This window comes from Palaemon carinicauda, chromosome 22 (assembly GCF_036898095.1).
Source record: "Palaemon carinicauda isolate YSFRI2023 chromosome 22, ASM3689809v2, whole genome shotgun sequence".
In the NCBI taxonomy this organism is placed as follows: domain Eukaryota; kingdom Metazoa; phylum Arthropoda; class Malacostraca; order Decapoda; family Palaemonidae; genus Palaemon; species Palaemon carinicauda.
In genome coordinates, this window is record NC_090746.1 from 101,732,401 (window position 1) to 101,756,582 (window position 24,182).

Here is a 24,182-nt window from a genome sequence, read left to right on the forward strand (position 1 = left end):
CCATCCTCGAGGCAGCAACCTCTTGAGGTACGACAACCTCTACCATCCTTGAGGCAGCCACCTCAGCTCTCGCAGCTGCAACCTCAACTCTCGAGGCAAGCTCCTCAAGAACCTCAACTCGTGAGACAGGAGTCGCGTTCTGCGCAGCCGCCGCCTCAACTCTCGCAGCTCACACCTCAAGAACCTCAACTCGTGAGACAGGAATCTCTTACTGCGCAACCACCTCAACCCTTGAAGCAAGCGCAACTCTTGAGACAGGAACCTCATGCAGTGAGTCAGCCACCTCAACGCATGCATCTACCACCTTCTCCTCTACTTGACCAGTCTTTGCAGCCTGAACCTCAGATTTTACTTCAGTCGCCTCTCACCACACTTGCTCCTCAAACCTCCGCAGAACCTCCTTCATCCCAGCCTCATGACTTTGTCATTACCAGCCCTCATCCTCTTCAACAGAGACTTGAGGATGAGACCGCAAGTGTTTATGCACCCGCTTGTCAGGATTCTGCTGTTCAGCACACCGCTGTAACTTTACCTCTCGCTTCTCAACACTCAGGTGATGAGGTTTCTGAGGAGGAAGCTGCGCACCTTGATGATCCCTCTTCGGACGTGGAGGAACCCAAGTCGTTACCACCCTCCATTGACTTTCGCAAGGTCCTGGCTCTTTTCAGAGAGGTTTACCCGGATCATTTTGTTTCTGCTACCCCTCGCTCTCCTCCATCAGAGTTTTCTCTAGGCATGCAACCTGTTAAGTCGGCCTACACTAAGCTCGTCTTTGCTAGATCCTCTAAGAGAGCTTTAAGAATGTTAGGGGATTGGTTGCAGTCCAAACAGCAACTAGGGAAGACTTCATTTATGTTTCCTCCCACTAAGCTGACTTCTAAGGCGGGCGTATGGTATGCCACAGGAGAGGAACCAGGCTTGGGAATCCCTGCCTCTGCCCAGGCTGACTTCTCAAGTTTGGTTGACTCTCCACGTAGATCGGCTATGAGGCGCTCTAAGGTCTGCTGGACCTTTTCCGACTTAGACCACTTCTTAAAGGGTGTCTTTCGCGCCTTTGAGATTTTCAATTTTCTCGACTGGTGCCTGGGGGCCTTGAGCAAGAAGACTGCCCCATCTGACAAGGACTCGGCCATGCTTATAATGTCCTGTATGGATAAAGCAATTCGCGATGGGTCCGGCGAACTTGCCTCCATGTTTGTTTCGGGAGTACTCAAGAAAAGGGAACAACTGTGCACTTTCCTTTCCACTGGTATCACCTCTTGTCAAAGGTCTCAGTTACTTTTTGCTCCGCTTTCTAAGTTCCTGTTTCCTGAGGAGCTTATCAAGGAATTGTCTGCGGCCCTTATTCAGAAGGACACTCATGACCTTGTGGCCTCTTCAGCTCGTAAGGCTAAGGTTGCTCCTTCGGTTCCTAGAACTTACCGCACCCCAGTGGCCGATACTCCTGCTACAAGATTTATTCCGCCCTTTCGTGGCAGAGCCCCCAGCCGAGGAAGTACCCGTCCAGACGCTTTCAGGGGCAGGTCTAAGAAAGGTCCCAAGCCTTCAAAAGGCAAACACTGACTCTCCTCCTCTCCAGACAGCAGTAGGAGCCAGACTCAAGATCTTCTGGCAAGCTTGGGAAAGAAGAGGTGCAGACGCCCAGTCTGTCAAGTGGCTAAGGGAGGGTTACAGGATACCATTCTGCCGCAATCCCCCTCTGACCACTTCTCCCATCAACCTCTCTCCCAACTACAAGGAAAAGGACAAGAGGCTAGCGTTACACCAGGAGGTGTCGCTCCTGTTACAGAAGAAGGCAGTGGTGATAGTCCGGGACCATCAATCCCCGGGCTTCTACAACCGTCTCTTTCTGGTGGCCAAGAAGACAGGAGGTTGGAGACCGGTGCTGGACGTCAGTGCGCTCAATGCTTATGTCACCAAGCAGACGTTCACTATGGAGACGACGAAGTCGGTCCTAGCAGCGGTCAGGCGGGAGGACTGGATGGTCTCGTTGGATCTGAAAGACGCTTACTTTCACGTTCCTATTCATCCAGACTCCCAACCTTTCCTGAGATTCGTTTTTGGAAAGGTTGTGTACCAATTCCAAGCCCTGTGTTTTGGCCTAAGCACAGCGCCTATGGTGTTTACGCGTCTGATGAGGAATATTGCAAAATTCCTCCACTTAGCGGACATCAGAGCCTCCCTTTATTTAGACGACTGGCTGTTAAGAGCCCCCACAAGTCGTCGCTGTCTGGAGAGTCTCAACTGGACTTTGGACTTGATCAAGGAACTGGGTCTTTTGGTCAACTTAGAGAAGTCCCAGCTTATTCCCTCCCAATCCATCGTTTACCTGGGAATGGAGATTCGGAGTCAAGCTTTTCGGGCTTTTCCATCGGCCCCAAGAATCAGCCAAGCCCTAGAGTGCATTCTGAGCATGCTGAAGAGGAACAGTTGCTCGGTGAGACAGTGGATGAGTCTAACAGGGACCCTGTCATCGTTAGCCCTGTTCATCGAGTTAGGGAGACTCCACCTCCGCCCTCTCCAATTCCATCTAGCAGCTCACTGGGACAAGGATTTGACGCTCGAAGCGGTCTCTATTCCTGTCACCAAAGAGATGAAGACTACTCTCATGTGGTGGAAGACCAACATCCTTCTCAAGGAGGGTCTATCGTTAGCGATTCAGACCCCCAATCTTCATCTCTTTTCGGACGCATCAGACTCGGGCTGGGGCGCGACCTTGGACGGACAGGAATGCTCGGGAATATGGAACAAGGAACAGGAAACGCTTCACATCAACTGCAAGGAGCTGCTGGCAGTTCATCTGGCCTTAATGAACTTCAAGTCCCTCCTGCTAAACAAGGTGGTGGAGGTGAACTCCGACAACACCACAGCCTTGGCTTACATCTCCAAGCAGGGAGGGACCCATTCGAGGAAGCTGTACGAGATAGCAAGGGACCTCCTCATTTGGTCAAGAAGTCTAAACCTCACACTGGTAACGAGGTTCATTCAGGGCAATATGAACGTCTCAGCAGATCGCCTCAGCAGGAAAGATCAAGTCATCCCCACGGAATGGACCCTTCACAAGAACGTGTGCAACAGACTTTGGACCTTGTGGGGTCAGCCAACGATAGATCTGTTCGCCACCTCCATGACCAAGAGGCTCCCTTTGTACTGTTCCCCAGTTCCAGACCCAGCAGCAGTTCACGTGGATGCCTTTCTGCTGGATTGGTCCCATCTCGACCTATATGCATTCCCGCCGTTCAAGATCATCAACAGAGTCATTCAGAAGTTCGTCTCTCACGAAGGGACACGGCTGACGCTGGTTGCTCCCCTTTGGCCTGCAAGAGAATGGTTCACAGAGGTACTACAATGGCTGGTCGACGTTCCCAGGACTCTCCCTCTAAGAGTGGACCTTCTACGTCAACCTCACGTAAAGAAGGTACACCCAAACCTCCACGCTCTTCGTCTGACTGCCTTCAGACTGTCGAAAGACTCGCTAGAGCTAGAGGCTTTTCGAAGGAGGCAGCCAGAGCGATTGCCAGAGCAAGGAGGATATCCACTCGTAGAGTCTACCAATCCCAGTGGGAAGTCTTCCGAAGCTGGTGCAGAGCCAATGCAGTTTCCTCTACCAATACCTCTGTAACCCAAGTTGCTGACTTCCTATTACATCTTAGGAATGTTAGATCTCTTTCAGCTCCTACGATTAAAGGGTACAGAAGTATGTTGGCTTCAGTTCTCCGCCACAGAGGTTTGGATCTGTCCTCCAACAAGGACCTACAGGACATCCTTAAATCTTTCGAGACTTCTAAAGAACGTCGTTTGTCCACTCCAGGCTGGAATCTAGACGTAGTCTTAAGATTCCTTATGTCTCTTAGGTTCGAACCTCTCCAGTCAGCTTCCTTCAAAGACCTTACTCTCAAAACTCTTTTCCTCGTCTGCCTTGCGACAGCCAAAAGAGTTAGTGAGGTTCACGCCTTCAGCAAGAACATAGGATTCACATCCGAATCAGCAACATGTTCTTTACAGCTCGGATTTTTAGCTAAAAATGAACTTCCTTCACGTCCTTGGCCTAGATCGTTCGAAATTCCTAGCCTTTCCAACATGGTGGGTAACGAGCTAGAGAGAGTTCTTTGCCCTGTCAGAGCTCTGAAATATTATCTTAAAAGGTCAAAACCTATACGAGGACAGTCAGAGGCCTTATGGTGTGCCATCAAGAAACCTTCGATGCCTATGTCCAAAAACGCAGTTTCGTATTATATAAGGCTTCTGATTAGAGAAGCTCATTCTCACATGAAGGATGAAGACCTTGCTTTGCTGAAGGTAAGGACCCACGAAGTGAGAGCTGTAGCCACTTCGATGGCCTTTAAACAGAACCGTTCTCTGCAGAGTATTATGGATGCAACTTATTGGAGGAGCAAGTCAGTGTTTGCATCATTTTATCTCAAAGATGTCCAGTCTCTTTACGAGAACTGCTACACCCTGGGACCATTCGTAGCAGCGAGTGCAGTAGTAGGTGAGGGCTCAGCCACTACATTCCCTTAATCCCATAACCTTTTTTAACCTTTCTCTTGAATGCTTTTATTGTTGTTTTTTGGGTTGTTACGGTAGGCTAAGAAGCCTTCCGCATCCTGTTTGATTTGGCGGGTGGTCAATTCGTTCTTGAGAAGCGCCTAGGTTAGAGGTTGTGTAGAGGTCCTTTAGTATGGGTTGCAGCCCTTTATACTTCAGCACCTTAGGGTTGTTCAGCCTCCTAAGAGGAACGCTGCGCTCAGTAAGGAAGACGAACTTATTAAAGGCAGAGTAATGGTTCAAGTCGACTTCCTTACCAGGTACTTATAATTTCATTGTTATTTTGAATAACTGATAATATGAAATACGGGATACTTAGCTTACTGATATTCATGTACACTGGTTTTCACCCACCTCCCTGGGTGTGAATCAGCTACATGATTATCGGGTAAGTTTAATATTGAAAAATGTTATTTTCATTAGTAAAATAAATTTTTTAATATACTTACCCGATAATCATGATTTAATTGACCCACCCTTCCTCCCCATAGAGAACCAGTGGACCGAGGAAAAATTGAGGTGGTGTCAACAAGAAGTACTGCAGTACCTGGCCACAGGTGGCGCTGGTGAGTACACCCCCTTCTAGTATAGTGATCGCTGGCGTATCCCTTCCGTAGAATTCTGTCGGGCAACGGAGTTGACAGCTACATGATTATCGGGTAAGTATATTCAAAAATTTATTTTACTAATGAAAATAACATTTTTAGATCCACACAAACTTCCACAGTGTGGGCACACATTATGAGGAAGTAGTGGAATTTGTGGGTTTTCATATTGAGCTGATCTCCTTGCTCTTTTTCATCATTATCCTGTTTGCGTTTTCTCTGGAGTTCATGAATGCCTTCTTTTATTTTTGGCCTCCAAGCAGTGCAATCATGTGCATCTCTTTCCTAGGATTTATAATTGATGTCACATATTTGTATTTAGACAGTCCTTGAAATGCTTTCTCTATCCACCCACACTTCAGGTTTCCTCACTTAACTCTGAGTATAATATTTGTTTTGGAATGGAGGTGTTCTTCATTTTGACCACATGGCCAGTTAATCTTCATGGACTCCGGGCGATAAGGGCTTCAATACTCAAGCAATTTGACTTCTCAAATGCTGCTGTTTGTCTGATTATCTTGCCAAATGATTTTTAGGACTTTTTGCATGCAGCGTAGATGGAATTTTTCAAGTTTTTATGCGACGTTTGTATGTGGTCCAAGTTTCTAAGGCTTGAAGAAGAATACTCTAGGAAGAGCAACTGAGCAGTAGACCATTATTTTGTTTGGAATTCCTTAAGTTATGCTAAGAATAGACCCAACTACTCCCAACTATTTGAGTTTGAAAACAAGGGCAGCATTAAAATCAAGGCCAATCATACAAATTTCCTTACCACAATCTACGGATTTTTGTACAGCAATGGAAATTGTAAGAAGGGCATTACATGATCTAAGGCCTTTGTCCAAACCAAATTGCAAACTAGGGAACAGATTGTTACCTTCAGAACACCTATTTGAACATCTTGTCAGAAGATATTAAATTTTTTATTGATAATGTGCCAGTTATGGAAAAAGGGCGGTAATCAGCCAGGCTAGAGCTACCGCAAAATCTTTTACCTATTGTAGTAACATTACCAATTCTCCAACAAGTGCAGAAAGAACCTCTTCCTGCTTACTTGTGAAAGATTACAAACAACCTAGGAGCTAAGAAAAGGCAGTCTCTATAAAAAAGGAAAAATACCATTTGGAACTGTATATTGGTAATAAGCCAAGGTCTTTTGCATCATATACAGTACAGTGAACCCTCGTTTATCGCGGTAGATAGGTTCCAGACGCGGGCGCGATAGGTGAAAATCCGCGAAGTATTGACACCATATTTACTTATTTATTTAACATGTATATTCGGACTTTTAAAACCTTCCCTTGTACGTAGTACTGTTAACAAACTACCCTTTAATGTACAGAACACTTAATGCATGTACTACAGTACCCTAAACTAAAACAGGCACAAATATTAAAGGCGATTTTATATCATGCGTTTCCTAAACACCTAAAAAGCACGATAAAAAATGGCAACCAATGTTTTGTTTACGTTTATCTCTGATCATAATGAAGAAACAAACTCATTTAGTGTATTGTACACATATATGTATAGGTTAGTTTTTGCATCGATTATATTGATGTATACAGTATGTTGATTTTGTTATTACCAATGTTTTACTTAATTTTCCTTAGGACTTCCAAATGAAATGTTTTTCTTTATGACGCCACCTGAAACGACGGCGTCATAAAGTACGCTCAGTAAACAACCACGCTCAGAACAAAGAAGGCATTTAACGCGCATGATGAAAGTGATAAATAATGATATTTACAGTAAAAGCATTTACAAAATATGTTATTACAAATATTATTTACCGTATCTATATAAAATCATACAGTACATACTGTACGTAGCAAAGCAGGAAAACAATTTACGAGAGAGAGAGAGAGAGAGAGAGAGAGAGAGAGAGAGAGAGAGAGAGAGAGAGAGAGAGAGAGAGAGAGAGAGAGAGATTGTTTTACGTACGTAAATGTAAATTTTAAACAAAAAAAATATGATAGGCTTTTAAAACCTTCCCTTTAACTTAATGCATACAGTACTAAACTATAAAACAGACACAAATATTAAAATGTTTAAGTAAAAAATAAAGATTGTTACTGTACTCACCACGAAAGAAGTTCAAGAAAAACTTGAATGATGATGGCGATGAATTTGCTGCACAGTAGAAATGATGATGATGAAGCTGATGATGTCTTCTACTGTGCAGCCAATAATACTGTAGTATTTTACGTCTCTTCAGACGGAGGTGTCTTTTCCTGGGACACCTCTTCAACTTCTTCCTGAGACACTTCTTCAATTTCTTCTGAGGGCATTGTGATCGGAAGTTGCTGCCGCTGCTTCTTCTTTCGCAAGAGCATCCTGTAGGGAGCCATGTGTTCATCGATCTTGGTGCAGAATTGTACAGAACGAACCATATCCTCGTCCCACTCTTGCGACATTTCTTTCACCTCATTCGCAAGCTTGCAGAGATTGGCAAGCCGTTCTAATTTTAAGACCGTTTCTTCGACATTTTCTTGGAACTCTTCCTGTGTTTCACTGTCTTCACTGCCCGATTTCGTCAGGTCTTCGAGGTCTGCGGCCGCGTAACTTCTACTGTCTTTTAACATAGTATCGAGAAGCGTCACCTTCTCAGCAATCGTCATCATCTTTCGGTGCTGTTTAGGCTCACTACCAGCCTTAGTAGAAGCAGAAGGCTTGGGAGGCATTGTACAGTAGGGTTTAACAGAAAGTTCAACTTAAAACAGTCGCACACAGCACAGATTAAACTTCACAAAGTTAAGAACGTCTACTCAGCAATACGCGGAAAGAGAAAGTGAACGATGCAGACCCGCGAGAACTGTGATGCTGGAAGTTGAAGATGCGGGCAAAACACCAATCACAGGCTAGATAACAAAACTTGAGTTTTGATTCGTCATCTATCAGCGCTTGAACCAATCACAACCCGTCTTACAGTACATGGTGCGTTGGTTACTCATAGAAGATGCCCCGCGCATACTGAACGTACGTAGATTAAGTACAATACCGTAATAATAATAAATAATGATAATAATACTGTACAGTAATAATAATAATAATAATGATTAATAATAACAATAATAATTTTATTAACAACAACAACAATAATAATAATAATAACAATAATAATAAAAATTTACGTACGTACGCTATTTTACGCCTCTCTCTCTCTCTCTCTCTCTCTCTTTCTCTCTCTCTCTCTCGTACGCTTACAGTACTTATTCGAAATGTGATTTTTGCAACAAAGAATATTATTGGATGCAGTACTGTACTACGTACGTATACATACAAAAGATTCATGGAAAAGAAGCACATCCATTACAGTACACACCATTCTAATATGGTATGACTGCATCTGATTTGCGTTTCATGTTCGATTTAATTTTACTACGTACTGAATTATCGTATGATCACATTCTCTTTTCGTGTTTTATTTCTTTCTGTGCTGAATTATATATCATATGTAATGCAATGAACAATCAGTAAGAGCAGATATTACTAATTACAGTATTAATGGAATTACAGGTAACAAAATATCGTATTTGGTTATCTTCAGATTTCGCGGTATTTTCGAATTTTCCGGAAAATCCGCGATATGTATATATATATGGGTTATGGGAAAACCCCGCGAAGTGGTGAATCCGCGATTGTCGAACCGCGAAGTAGCGAGGGTTCACTGTACTCCGATTCAATTACAGTATCTACGTTGATCATTTGTGATCACATGTTCTCCAGATTGCTTACATACTGTGCATTAAGATGTCTTCCCCTGGTTTAGTTAGCAATCATTGCCTGGAATATGCATGAGAATTATTTTTAGATCATGATCTGTATTCCATTTGTGTATTACATTAGGTGCAATACTGTGATTTAAATACTTGTTGCGAAGAGTGCGTTTCATTCTTGGTACCACTCATGGTACCATGATATGAGAATACATGTTAGAGAGGCAAGGGAGCATGCTAGAAATAGGAATAAATGGCGAGCGATTGTGACGCAGTTCCGGTAGGCCCCGTTGGTTCCTCCGGTCGCCTTGGTCACTGCTGAGGTAGCAGCAGTAGATGATTCAGCCAATGAAACTTCATTTTTTGGTGGATAAAGGGAGAGGGTGGGCTGTGGCACCCTAGCAGTAACAACCAAACTTGGCTGAATCCCTCGTCAGGCTGGGGGGAATGAAGAGACCAAAAGTCCCCTGTTGTTCCTTTTTTTTTTTTCTTATGTCGGCTACCCCCCCAAATTGGGGGAAGTTTCTTGGTAAATAGAATAGACCACTCATGGAAAAATGTCTCAATGGTTGCCAATCAAGTTAACAGCCCTAGCGCAAAAGAAAACTTTCTGCTAGATCAAGGGAGAACCCAGGGAAGACTGGGCTATTTCACTATAGCAGGGATGACAACAATAATGATACAACTCCACCTTTGGACAACACTCAGGTCCAGACATCCGATTGTTTTGAGCTTCTCAAGCTATTAAAATTAGTTGCTTCCTTTGTTAGAATACAGAAGTCTAGTGCCTCCTCCCTTAGATATGACAATTCTTGTCCTTCACTCCCTTTTTTCCAAATCTAACTAGCCCCCAAAATCATTCTGATATTAATAGCTTTTTATTCGGAAAAGGTACTGAAAATATGCTATGATCTACAGATTCGAAAGCTTCACACAGAGCCTCGAAATCTTACATAATTTAGGTCTTTTCGCTGCTAAACCTTTGCATATTCACAATTCTAGTTGCTGCATAAGGCAATTAGATTGTTATTCTATATTCTCCAGATGTTCATATACTGTACATGCCCACCCTCCTCCTCACTGACTCATGACATCAAGGGGAAGGATAATATTGACTTTGAAACGTAGATAAAGACTATCTGACATGGAAGATCAGGCTACTCTGGCCACCACTAGAAGGTTTTATTACTTTAAGAGCATATATTTCTTGAAGTGAAAGAAAATGGGAAAATATTGATACAGTATTTTGAACATTTTACGGCCAAGTGTTGATTAAACCAAGTTTTTGGAGAACAAGTAACATAACATCAAGAGAGTATAGAAATAATTAATCTTATTAAAATATTTTTTTCAATATTAAACTTAGCCGGTGATCATATAAGCTGCAACTCTGTTGCTCGACAGAAAAACCTACGGTCAAAATACGCCAGCGATCGCTATGCAGGTGGGGGTGTACATCAACAGCGCCATCTGTCGAGCAGGTACTTAGTACTCCAAGTAAACAAAGAACCAATTTTCTCTCTGTCGGGCTACCGGCAAGACCTACTAATACGCTGTTACTAACTGGATTTGTTTTCACAACTATTTGGTGAAGTACACTATTCTAGTTTTGAGCTTTCGCTATGCAGGTGTTTTATCTTCATCTCAAAACTTGAACTCGTTTTGGATAGATTTAATTAGGGTGACAAAGAGAGTATGGACTCTCTTTCACTTTTAAATGGCCGACCCTTCCCTTAGACGGAAGTGTGTTTAGGTTTTTAGTAATTTTGCTTAACACGTTATAGATCTATATATTTTATATCTCTCCGCCTTTATTAGGCCTCTTCGATTAACTTTCCATTTATTATAAACATATAAAGATAATTTTTATGTTTTGTTTATATGCGACCTTTCCTGATAGTAGGCGGTCCTAACTTGGAACCAAAGTTAATCAACGTTGAGCCCGTTATATCGTATTTAGCCTTTAAAGAATTTAAAACTTTTTAAATTTAATGTTTTATGAAAGAATTTCTTTGATAGTCTTTGTACTGTTTTCAAAGATGAACTAACGTTTAGTTTTTTATGCTACGCAGTTGTTGACGTTCAGGACGTTCAACATGCGCTCTATCGTTACGATAGAGAGAGAGTGTATCACGGTTTCACTTTGCAGTAAGAGTAAATCGATTCTGACGTTTTGTTCATTCTTTCTTAGCTTAAATGTTTTAAATTCTAATTTAAGGAACTTTTTATTTGGAAAACCTTTCAGTTTTTTCCTCTAGTCAAATAACATGTTTTTTTGACGATATATAATTGGGCTCTTCTCTTAGGTGCGAAATCAATAGAGAAAGAGAGAGAGAGATAGAGACGGAGGGAGAGAGAGGAGAGAAAACGTTCCGTTCAAGCGGGTAACGTTTTTCTCGTGTTACTCTCGTCCCTAGTCGCTGTGCGGGGAAGAAGGTAAAACGTTTCTAGGGTTTTATTCTTGTCCCCAGGCTATGTGCGGTGAGAGATTGTAAACGTAGTTTATTTGAACTAGTGTTTAGTCTCTTTCCCAGCCACTGAATTTTTTATCTTTATATATGTTTTCTGTTTTTTGCTAGTATTAATGAGCTGCATTATACGACTGATTTCGCAATTACTACCTTTTAATGAGGGTAGAATTGCGTGTTTCAGGTAGAAATCAGTAAAAGTTTCGATTTCAGTGAAATAAGTGCAAAACAGAAAATCGAAGTGATAAAGTGATATGCGCAAAGTGTTAGTGTTGCGTCCGAGGGTTCGTCTGTTCGTGCCTGTCGTTCACCTAGTCCGGGACCTCTTGCAAGCTCCCAAGCCCAGGGGAGAAGTAATGTCGAACGACTTATGGGTTCGTCAGGCCTTGATCAACGAACAGACGTTTCCCTCCGTGGTTTCGGGCGTATCTACCCAAGATCGCCCCACCCACACAAAGACGAGAGAGCCCATTTATTTCTCGTCTGCGGAAGAGGTTTCTCGTAAGAAACCATGGACCAAGGTCTCGCAGCTTATTAAGCGCAAGTCGGTCCCTTCCGCGCAAGTCCAACGGCCCAGTTGTAGCCACTGGGTCAGTTCGGACTCGCTGCAGTCTTTCGACGACTGCTCACCTCCTAAGAGAGGCAAAGCGGTACCGCATCAGGCAGTCACACCGTCTGTTGCCGCACCTGCTCCTGTAGACCCTAAGTGGTCTTTGCTGCAGACCATGCAGTCTCAGTTAACGTCATTGATGCGGGACTTTCGTGCGGAGAAGGTTGACACTGCACCAACCTCTAGCCTACAACCAACACGGTTGTGCGTCCTGTGGACGCTGAGGCGACCTTCTGCCGCACTCCAGCTGAGAGAGTCCCGCCACCCATGCGTTCCAGTGTACCCTGCCAGCCGCATGTTGACGTTCAGTAACGCACGGAACCTTCCGTTGATGTTCGCGAGGTACAACAACAGTCTAAGTTGTTTTGTTTTGACGCGGTGCGTCAACCTCCGCATTCTAGAGTTGTTTTGACTGCTCAGTATAGACAGTCAAAGCAGTCTCGAGTGAACACTGTATGTCCTCATGCACCTGTTGTGGTTGACAGTTCAGTTGTTGACAGTTCACAGACTGTCAAGCAGTTACATGACGTTGCCTTCTGGTCTGCTACTAATGCACCAGTGAGAGACTCACTGAGATAACCGAGCTTTTATCGGACAAGGTTCCTGTAGATGAGAAAGTGCTGTTCTCCCTCCTACTGATATTCCCTTGAGGACTCTGTCATTTGGAGAGGAGCCTTAAGCTGCTTAGCCTCCTATGGACTTTAATTAAATCATGATGATTTTTAAGGATCTTCGTCCGGATCTTGTAACTGCTGCTCCTCGTTCGCCTAAACGTCAGAACTTACACTAGGCCTAGCTACTTCGAAGCCGTTGTTTTTAAGCTAGTGCTCTCTCGCTCTCCTAGAGAGCGTTACGTTGGCTAGGCGACTGGTTTTTGCACCAGGAGGAGTTTTAGGGATACAGCCTTTGATTTCCCTTCTTTTAAACTGGCTTATAGAGCGAGAGTCTGATAGGACACGAGAGAAGTTCTCGGCTTGGGAGTTCATGCCTCTGCCCAGATAGACTTCTCAATTCTGGTAGACTCGCCCTGGCGCCTAGCCAGGAGACGCTCCAAGTTGTTTACAGGTCAACTTCTCAACTTTTGTCGAGCCTTTGAAGTTTTGCTGTACTATTATGTCAAACATAACAAGGCTTTCAGGGATGGTAAATGGTTCCGCCTCAGTCGCTAACCCCGTCTGTTGCCACACCTGCTCCCGTAGACCCTAAATGGGCTTTGCTGCAAGACATGCAGTCCAAGCTTGCGTCCTTGATAGAGGACTTAAATGCGGAGAAGAACCTTCTGGCCAACAACCTTCCAACCGGTTGGTTGTGCGCCCTGTTGACGCTGAGGTAACCTACTCGCGTCTGCCAGTTGAGGTGGTTCCTCCTTCTGGCCAACAACCTTCCAACCGGTCGGTTGTGCGCCCTGTTGACGCTGAGGTAACCTACTCGCGTCTGCCAGTTGAGGTGGTTCCTCCACCGATGCGACCCAGTGTGGGTTGCCAGTCGCACGTTGACATTAAGCGACGCTCGGAGGTGGTTGTTGACGTTCAGGACGTTCAACAACCAGCAGAGGTGACTTGTTATGACGCAGTGCGTCAACCTCAGCAACCCGGTAGGGTGTTGACTGCACAACCCAGACAGTCTAGACAGTTTCGGGTTGACGCTGTGCTTCCTCGCGCACCCATGGTTGTTGACAGTTCACAGACTGTGCAGCAGTTCCATGATATTGCGTCCAGCTCCGTCACGCATCCACCAGTGCGACCGGATTCAGCGAGTCAGACGTTGCCCACTCCGTTGCCGTTTCCTCATCAGTTTCGGATGAGGAACCCTCTGATGAGGACGTTGCTGAACAAGACGATCAGCCCCCAGCCCTGCTATCCATCCAGAAGATGCTGAAGAAGGAACGCTGTCCAGTCAGGCTGTGGATGAGTCTGGTAGGGACACTGTCATCCGTGGATCAATTTGTGTCACTAGGAAGACTACACCTCCGTCCTCTTCTATACCATCTAGCTTTTCACTGGAAAAAGGACAAGACGCTAGAAGCGGTCTCGATCCCGGTTTCCGGAAAGATAAAGTCTTGTCTGACTTGGTGAAAGGACTATATCAACCTTAGAGAGGGTCTTCCCCTGACTGTTCAGACTCCCAACCACGTTCTCTTCTCGGACGCATCGGACGTAGGCTGGGGTGCGACATTAGACGGTAGGGAATGCTCGGGATTATGGAACTCGAGTCAAAGGACAATGCATTTCAACTGCAAGGAGCTACTGGCAGTACGTCTGACCTGGAAAAGCTTCAGGTCTCTCCTTCAAGGCAAAGTGGTGGAGGTGAACTCGGACAACACCACGGCTTTGGCGTACATCTCCAAGCAAGGAGGGACCTACTCTCTGACATTGTACGAGATCGCAAGGGACCTCCTCACCTGGTCAAAAGGTCTAGACATATCACTAGTAACGAGGTTCATCCAAGGCAACTTGAATGTCATGGCAGATTGTCTCAGTCGGGAGGGACAAATAATTCCAACAGAATGGACCCTCCACAAGGATGTATGCAAGAGACTTTGGGCCACCTGGGGCCAGCCAACCATAGATCTCTTCGCAACCTCGATGACCAAGAGGCTCCCAATATTTTGCTCACCAATCCCGGACCCAGCAGCAGTTCATATAGATGCCTTTCTACTAGATTGGTCACATCTAGATCTATATGCATTCCCTCCGTTCAAGATTGTCAACAAGGTACTGCAGAAGTTCGCCTCTCACGAAGGGACAAGGTTGACGCTAGTTGCTTCCCTCTGGCCCGCGAGAGAATGGTTCACCGAGGTACTTCAATGGCTAGTAGACGTTCCCAGAACACTTCCCCTAAGGGTGGACCTTCTACGTCAGCCACGCGTAAAGAAGGTACACCAAGGCCTCCACGCTCTTCATCTGACTGCCTTCAGACTATCGAAAGACTCTCGAGAGCTAGAGGCTTTTCGAAGGAGGCAGCCAGAGCGATTGCTAGAGCAAGGAGAACATCCACCCTTAGAGTCTACCAATCGAAGTGGGAAATCTTCCGAAACTGGTGCAAGTCAGTATCCGTATCCTCGACCAGTACCTCTGTAACTCAAATAGCTGACTTCCTCTTATATCTGAGGAAAGAACGATCTCTTTCAGCTCCCACTATCAAGGGTTACAGAAGCATGTTGGCATCAGTCTTCCGTCACAGAGGCTTAGATCTTTCCAACAATAAAGATCTACAGGACCTCCTTAAGTCTTTTGAGACCACGAAGGAGCGTCGTTTGGTTACACCTGGTTGGAATTTAGACGTGGTACTAAGATTCCTTATGTCAGACAGGTTCGAACCGCTACAATCAGCCTCCCTGAAAGATCTCACCTTAAAGACTCTTTTCCTGGTATGCTTAGCCACAGCTAAAAGAGTCAGTGAGATTCATGCCTTCAGCAAGAACATCGGATTCTCATCCGAAACAGCTACATGTTCTACAACTTGGTTTTCTAGCCAAACACGAGCTGCCTTCTCGGCCTTGGCCAATATCGTTCGATATTCCAAACTTATCGTATGGTTGGAAATGAACTAGAAAGAGTCTTATGTCCTGTAAGAGCTCTTAAGTTCTATTTAAAAACCTTTACGAGGCCCGTCTGAAGCTTTATGGTGTTCAGTTAAGAATCCATCTTTGCCTATGTCAAAGAATGCTTTATCCTATTTTATCAGACTGTTAATACGAGAAGCTCATTCCCATCTGAATGAGGAAGACCAAGCTTTGCTGAAGGTAAGGACACACGAAGTTAGAGCTGTCGCAACTTCCGTGGCCTTTAAACAAAATAGATCTCTGCAAAGTATAATCGACGCAACCTATTGGAAAAGCAAATCAGTGTTCGCGTCTTTTTATCTTAAGAATGTCCAGTCTCTTTACGAGAACTGCTACACTCTGGGACCATTCGTAGCAACGAGTGCAGTAGTGGGTGAGGGCTCAACCACTACAATTCCCTAATTCCATAACCTTTTTAATCTTTCTCTTGAAATGTTTTATTATTGTTTTTGGGTTGTCCGGAAGGCTAAGAAGCCTTTCGCATCCTACTTGATTTGGCGGGTGGTCAAAGTCATTTCTTGAGAAGCGCCTAGATTAGAGGTTTTGATGAGGTCCTGTTGTATGGGTTGCAACCCTTGATACTTCAGATCCTAGGGGTCGCTCAGCATCCTAAGAGGATCGCGAGGCTCCGTAAGGAAGACGTACTTAAAAAGGCAGAGTAATTGTTCAAGTCGACTTCCTTACCAGGTACTTATTTATTTTATGTTTGTTATTTTGAATAACTGCTAAAATGAAATACAAAATACTTAGCTCATAATGTAAACATGTAATGCTGGTCTCTACCCACCCCCCTGGGTGTGAATCAGCTTATATGATCACCGGCTAAGTTTAATATTGAAAAATGTTATTTTTATTAATAAAATAAATTTTTGAATATACTTACCCGGTGATCATATATTAAAGGACCCTCCCTTCCTCCCCAATAGAGACCCAGTGGACCGAGGAGAAAATTGGTTCTTTGTTTACTTGGAGTACTAAGTACCTGCTCGACAGATGGCGCTGTTGATGTACACCCCCACCTGCATAGCGATCGCTGGCGTATTTTGACCGTAGGTTTTTCTGTCGAGCAACAGAGTTGCAGCTTATATGATCACCGGGTAAGTATATTCAAAAATTTATTTTATTAATAAAAATAACATTTTTCATTATAATTGTAAATTATCTCACAATCATTTGTTACTAGACACTAAAAATTTCCATTAATGTAAATATACAGAAGTACCAGTTTAACATTTGAGTTTTTGTCCTTTTATATATTCAGCTTAAACATACACAACTTTTATATTAAACACCAGTGTTTTGTATAGAGAGAGAACTTTTATTTAGTTGGTCAGGTTATTATTTTTCTAACTTCTAAAATTTTCTAATGTATTTTTGCTTTTGCAGATCGTCTTTGAAATTGAACAGCCCGAGGAGCATTACCACATACCACTGCTTTTAAGTCCATATGGTTATAGTACATACAGGGGTAGCTAAAGAGCTCTAGTCAGTATGCCTATAAGTCTTCAATATTTTCTAATGAATAAAAACTACTTTGAGGTAAAGTTATGCCGATCCCAGTTTACTCCATTACATTGTTCCCAAGAGGAAAATTTTGTAAATTCTCGAATATCATCCTCTCTGGGGATATAATCATATTCGATATTAAAAATTAGAAAATTAATTTTTTGTCAAGTGATAAATATGCTGTAAAATTATTATAATCCATTTATATTGTTTAGTTATATTTCCTTAATAAGTGAAAATATTGTGTACAGTAGATCTTTTGAGTATATGATTACACAAGTATTACATTGAAAGTGGCTATGGATGGGTATATTTCTGAAACAAATTTTCTTAAAGTTGTAAAGCCTTGTCCACACAATCGAGCATGCCCGACGGGCAAACAGTGATACCAGACCACAATGGTTAGTAAGAATGAGTGTTAATGACGTCAGAAGCGGGAAAACCACAGCCAGGGATCTGGCATCATACAGTGTTGCCAGATCCCTGCCTTTAGTTTTCCCGCTTCTGACATCATCAACCCTCATTTTCACTAACTATTGTGGCCTGGTATCACTGTTTGCCCGTCGGGCATGCTCGATCGTGTAAGACGGGGCTTTAAGTTGGTAAATATTCATTTTTGCACTATTATTACAGATATGCACGTGTATTGTTCATAAGAGTAAACTAATTTAGGTTAGAATAACATTCAGGTTTTACATTGTCAACATATGAAAATTAGCTTAATGAGCAATTAAAGTTAATGACTGCATATACTGTACAGGAAGATGATAGGGAACATGCATTGAAATTACCCCCCCCCAAAAAAAAAAACTAGAAAATCAATTACTGTATAAAAAAAACGAATAATACAGGAATTCTATGGGCTTCCCTAATATTGTCTCAAAGGTTTTATGGGATATCAATATCAGTTTATATAACTGTATTAACAATAGGTTAATAACCAGAATTTACGTACTGGGCAAGAAAAAGGTTATAATCAAATCACAAGTTAATGTCAAGCAAGTCATTGGCTTTTAATGGATTTTGAACCCATTGGTATGCATTGAGCCAATCCCTCCAAAATTTGTCACTTTCTCATTCCTGTAATAAGGTTTCTAGTACAGTGTTAAGATAATCAGATGCTAATATAGAAATATTTGTAACAAACTTATGGAATTTATATTTTTGAAATAGCAAGGGTTTAGTCTTTTATACTCCGCTGAAGTATCATTTAGTCACATGTATTGCTTTGTGCTAACATGCTTCTTGCAGCTTCTCTTATATTTTCACACTTCATTTTTACTTTTTCTAAAATAATAATTCTGTTAGACCACCCCAGTGAGAATTTAAAAACTGACATGGTTGTCTAGTTTAATTATAGAGCATTGAAAAAAGTAATATTTAAGGGCGTTTATACAATATATTTTTATACACTGGTGCTAAATGGTGCTTTAAAGATTTACCTACAATGGTGATGGTTTATATTTTCTATTACATTCCATATTTTCTAATACATTCCAATAATCTCAAACGGGACTTTTCATAAGTAAAAGTCTTAGCAATGCATAGTTTTTCTTTTGAACTAACCCGTTTAAATGTTGCAATCTTTAATTTTCAATATTAATCTTACCCGATAATCATGTAGCTGTCAACTCTGTTGCCGACAGAAATCTACGGTCGGGATACGCCAGCGATCGCTATACAGGTGGGGGTGAACACCACAGCGCCATCTGTGGTCAGGTACTCTAGTACTTCTTGTCAACACCACCTCAATTTTTCCTCTGTCGTGCCTCCGGCTAGACCTACATGGATACGCTGTTGATTCTGGAGTTATTGCTCACGATTTGGTGATGTATTTGCTCTAGAGTTTAGCCTTCGCTATTCAGGAAGCTATATCATTAGCTTAGCAAGTTTTTGGAATTAATTTGATTTAATTTTTTATTTAATTTTGGTACGAAGAGAGTATGAACTCTCTTTCACTTTTAAATGGCCGACCCTTCCCTTAGACGGAAGTGTTGGTGTCGAAGAGAGTATAGACTCTCTTAATTTTGCTTAACAAAGTTATAGATTTATTTTATATCTCTCCGCCTTTTATAGGCCTCTTTGATTAACTTCCTTTTATTATAAACTTATTAAAATTAATTTTTATATTTGTTTATATTCGACCTTTCCTAATAGTAGGCGGTCTTTTCTTGGAACCGAAGTTAATTAACTTTGAGCCCGTCATTTCGTTTTTACCTGTTAACATATTATGCTATTTTAATGTTTTTGAAAGAATTTCTTTGATAGTCTTGTACTGTTTTCAAAGTTGAACTAACGTTTTGTTTTGTCTCTGCAGTTGTTGACGTTCAGAACGTTCAACTTGCGCTCTATCGTTACGATAGAGAGAGAGTCTATCACGGTGTCACGTTGCAGTAAGAGTAAACCGATTCTAGCGTTTTGTTCATTCTTTCTTAGCTTAAATGGTTCTATTCTAATAAAGGAACTTTTTATTTGGGAAACCTTTCAGTTTTTTTCCTTTAACAATATGTTTTAACGATATATATAATTGGGCTCTTCTCTCAGGTGCTAAGTCAAGAGAGAGAGAGAGAGAGATAGAGACGGAGGGAGAGAGAGGAGGATAAACGTTTCGTTCAAGCGGGTAACGTTGTTATCGTTTTTGCTCTTCTCCCTAGTCTCTTTAGGGGAAGAAGGTAAACGTTTCTAGAGTTTTATTCTTGTTCTCAGACTTTATGCGGTGAGAGATTTTAAACGTAGTTTATTTGATCTAGTGTTTAATCTCTTTTCCAGCCACTGAATTATTTATCTTTCATTATGTTTTTCTGTTACATTGTAATACTGTTTTCGCAATTACTAACTTTTAATGAAGGATAGAATTGCGTGTTTCAGGTACAAACCACTTAAAGTTTCGAGTTCAGTGAAATAAGTGCAAACAGAAAATCAAAAGTGATACAGTGATAAGCGCAAAGTGTTACAGTGTTGCGTTCGAGGGTTCGTCTGTTCGTGCCAGTTGTTCGCCTAGTCTGGGACCTCTTACAAGCTCCCAAGCCCAGGGGAGAAGTAATGTCGAAGGACTTATGGGTTCAGCAGGCCTTGATCGACGAACAGACGTTTCCCTCCGTGGTTTCGGGTGTAACCAACTCACGTAGCCGACGTGATCACCCCACCCACACAAAGACGAGAGAGCCCATTTATTCCTCGTCTGCGGAAGAGGTTTCTCGCAGAAACCATGGACCAAATCTTGCAGCTTTTAAGTGCAAGTCGGTCCCTTCCGCGCAAGTCCAACTCCTAGGTGGTGCCATTATCACTGGGTCAGTTCGGACTTGCTGCAGTACGACAACTGCACACCTCCCAGAGAGGCAAGGTGGTATCGCAACAGACAGTAACTCCGTCTGTTGCCGCACCAGCTGTTTTAGACCCTCAGTTTCAACGGACAGTAGCTCCGTTTGTTGTTGTCTTTCTTAAACTCTAGTGGTCTATGCTGCTGACAATGCAGTCTCAGCTTGCGGTGTTGATGCAGGAGTTTCAGGCAGAGAAGGTTAACACACCTCCTCCTGCGAGCGCTCCTCCACCTCTACGCAGTCCAGCCTGCCAGACGTATGAGGTTGAGGTTCCATCAAGCTACCTCCATGCGTGAGCTGCCGCATTGGGAGTTGCCAGATACCAGCTCTGTGCAGCAACCTCCACTTTCCTTGAGGCAGGAGCCTCTTGCCACGCGGCAACCTCCTCAACACTTGAGGCAGGAGCCTTATGCTTTGCAGCAACCTCCTCTACCCTTGAGGTAGGAGACTCATGCGTTGCGACTACCTCCTCCATCCTCGAGGCAGCTACCTCTTGCGGTGCGACAACCTCCACCATCCTCGAGGCAGCAACCTCAACTCCACCTCTGCGTAGTCCACCCTGCCAGACGTATGATGTTGAGGTTCCTCAACCTACCTCCACGCGTGAGCTGCCGCATTGGGAGTTGCCAGATACCAGCGCTATGCAGCAACCTCTTGCGTTGCGGCAACCTCCACCATCCTTGAGGCAGCAACCTCAACTCTTGCGGCAGCCACCTCCACTCTTGAGGCAAGAACCTCAACTCTTGAATGGGCTCTCGTGGCATGGTTGGTTTCGACCTGGCCTTTCATTAGAAGGGGCTAGCGTTCGATCCCAAGTATGAGGTAGAAATTTATTTCTATTTGAACACGATGTTGTGTTGATATTTATCCATATTGACTCATTAGGGGTAATTTGAATGAATTACTACCAATTGTGTCACGTGGTGGCCCGGGGAAATCTGGTAAAACTCGCTGGTGAAGAGACTGATGTCTCACCAGGTAAATCCTCGGACAGCTAGATTAGTGTCAGGTTCAGATTTCTTTAAAAAATCCTCCTCTACCCATGAGGCAGCCTCATGCTTATGAGGAGCCTCATGCTATGCGGCATCCTCCTCAAACCATGAGGCAAAAGCCTCATGCTATGCGGCAACCGCCTCAACCCATGAGGCAGGAGCCTCATACTATGCGGCATCCTCCTCAACGCATGCGGCATAAGCCTCATCCCTTGCAGCTTGAGCCTCATCCCATGCAGCATGAGTCTCATACCATGCAGCATGAGCCTCATCCCATGCAGCATGAGCCTCATCCCATGCAGCATAAGCCGCACGCCATGCAACATGCTCTGCTTACCTTACAGCATGCTCTACATACAGCATGCTCTGCATACCTTACCGCATGCTTCTCAGTCACACATCTTTGGTTGTTGCCAACTCACTAGACTGTCAAGCAGTTTCATAACGTTGCCTTCTAGTCTGCTGCTTTTGCACCAGTGAAACCCTCACTGAGAGAACTTAGCTTTTCTCGGATATGGTTCCTGTAGATGAGAAAGTGCTATTCTCCCTCCTTCTGATTTTCCCTTGAGGACTCTGTCATTTGGAGAGGAGCCTTTAGCTGCTTAGCCTCCTATGGACTTTTATTTAAGCATAGCATGCTTCCAGGGAGGGTAATGGTTCCACTTCAGTCGCTAACCCCGTCTGTTACCACACCTGCTCCCATAGACCTTGAGCTGTGTTGCAAGACATGCAGTCCAAGCTTAGTCCTTGTTAGAGGATTTTTTGTTTACGGAGTCAGTGTGTCACTGGGAAGACGTTCAACAACCAGCAGAAGTGTCTTGTTGTGACGCAGTGCGGCAACCTCAGCAACCCGATAAGGAGTTGTCTGTACGACCCAGACAGTCTAGACAGCTTCGGGTTGTCACTGTACTTCCTCGCTTCCCCATGGTTGACAGTTCACAGACTGTGCAGCAGTACCATGATCTTGTGTCCGGCTCCGTCAGACACTAGCTTTTAAGAGCTCCCACAAGTCGTCGCTGTCTGGAGATTCTCAGATGGACTATGGATCTGACCAAGGAACTGGGCCTCCTGGTCAATTTTGAGGAGTCCCAGCTCGTCCCATCCCAGACCATTGTCTACCTGGGTATGGATCTTCAGAGTCGAGCTTTTCGGGCTTTTCCGTCGGCCCCAAAGATATACTAAGCCCTAGATTGCATCCAGAGCATGCTGAGAAGGAACCGATGCTCAGTCAGGTAGTGGATGAGTCTAACAGGGACACTTTCATCGCTGGCACTGTTCATCGAGTTAGGGAGACCCCACCTCCCCCCCTTCAGTATCATCTAGCGGCTCACTGGATAAAGGACATGACGCTAGAGACGATCTCAGTTCCTGTTTCCGAAGAGAGGAGGTCTACTCTCACGTGGTGAAAGAACAGCTTTCTTCTCAAGGAAGTCTACCTTTGGCTGTTCAGAAACCCGACCGCCGTCTCTTCTCTGACGCATCAGACACGGGCTGGGGTGCGAGTTTGAACGGACAGGAATGCTCGGGAACATGGAATCAGGAGCTAAGGACACTTCACATCTATTGCAAGGAGCTGTTGGCGGTTCATCTGACCTTGATAAACTTCAAGTCCCTCCAGCTTAACAAGGTGGTGGAGGTGGACTCTGACAACACCACAGCCTTGGCTTACATCTCCAAGCAGGGAGGGACTCATTCGTGGAAGTTGTTCTAGATTGCAAGGGACCTCCTCATCTGGTTAAAAGATCGAAAGCTCACGCTGGTAACGAGGTTCATTCAGGGCGATATGAATGTCATGGCAGATCGCCTTAGCCGAAAGGGTCAGGTCATCCCCACAGAGTGGACCCTTCACAAGAATGTTTGCAGCAGACTTTGGGCCCTGTGGGGTCAGCCAACCATAGATCTGTTCGCTACCTCGATAACCTAGAGGCTCCCGTTGTATTGTTCTCCGATTCCAGACCCAGCAGCAGTTCACGTGGATGCTTTTCTGCTGGATTGGTCCCATCTCGACCTGTATGCATTCCCGCCATTCAAGATTGTCAACAGGGTACTTCAGAAGTTCGCCTCTCGCAAAGGGACACGGCTGACGTTGGTTGGCTCCGCTCTGGCCCGCGAGAGAATGGTTCATAGAGGTACTGCAATGGCTGGTCGACATTCCCAGGACTCTTCCTCTAGGAGTGGACCTTCTACGTCTACCTCACGTAAAGAAGGTACATCCAAACCTCCACGCTCTTCGTCTGACTGCCTTCAGACTTTCGAAAGACTCTCAAGAGCTAGGGGCTTTTCGAAGGAGGCAGCCAGAGCGATTGCCAGAGCAAGGAGGACATCCACTCTCAGAGTCTATCAGTCTAAAGGGGAAGTCTTCCGAAGCTGGTACAAGGCCAATGCAGTTTCCTCATCCAGTACCACTGTAACCCAGATTGCTGACTTCCTGTTACATCTAAGGAACGTAAGATCCCTTTCAGCTCCTACGATTAAGGGTTACAGAAGTATGTTGGCAGCGGTTTTCCGCCACAGAGGCTTGGATCTTTCCACCAACAAAGATCTACAGGACCTCCTTAGGTCTTTTAAGACCTCAAAGGAACGTCGGTTGTCCACTCCAGGCTGGAATCTAGACGTGGTCCTAAGGTTCCTTATGTCATCAAGATTTGAACCTCTCCAATCAGCCTCTTTTAAGGACCTCACATTAAAAACTCTTTTCCTCGTGTGCTTGACAACAGCTAAAAGAGTAAGTGAGATCCACGCCTTCAGCAGGAACATAGTTTTCACATCTGAAACGGCTACATGTTCCTTGCAGCTCGGTTTTTTGCTAAAACGAGCTTCCTTCACGTCCTTGGCCTAAGTCGTTCGAG

The 24,182-nt window shown here is 44.0% G+C and overlaps 1 protein-coding gene across 1 annotated transcript in view; it reads left to right on the plus strand.

The window, feature by feature from the left end:
• Window positions 1-17,403, plus strand: part of LOC137616207 (5-hydroxyisourate hydrolase-like) — a 32,452-nt gene extending 15,049 nt beyond the window's left edge. Inside the window, exon 4 of the mRNA XM_068345844.1 lies at window positions 16,902-17,403. Within this exon, the coding sequence (XP_068201945.1) occupies window positions 16,902-16,991 (90 nt within the window). The 3' untranslated portion in view covers window positions 16,992-17,403. The remainder of the gene's footprint in view (window positions 1-16,901) is intronic.
• Window positions 17,404-24,182: the final 6,779 nt, after the last annotated feature.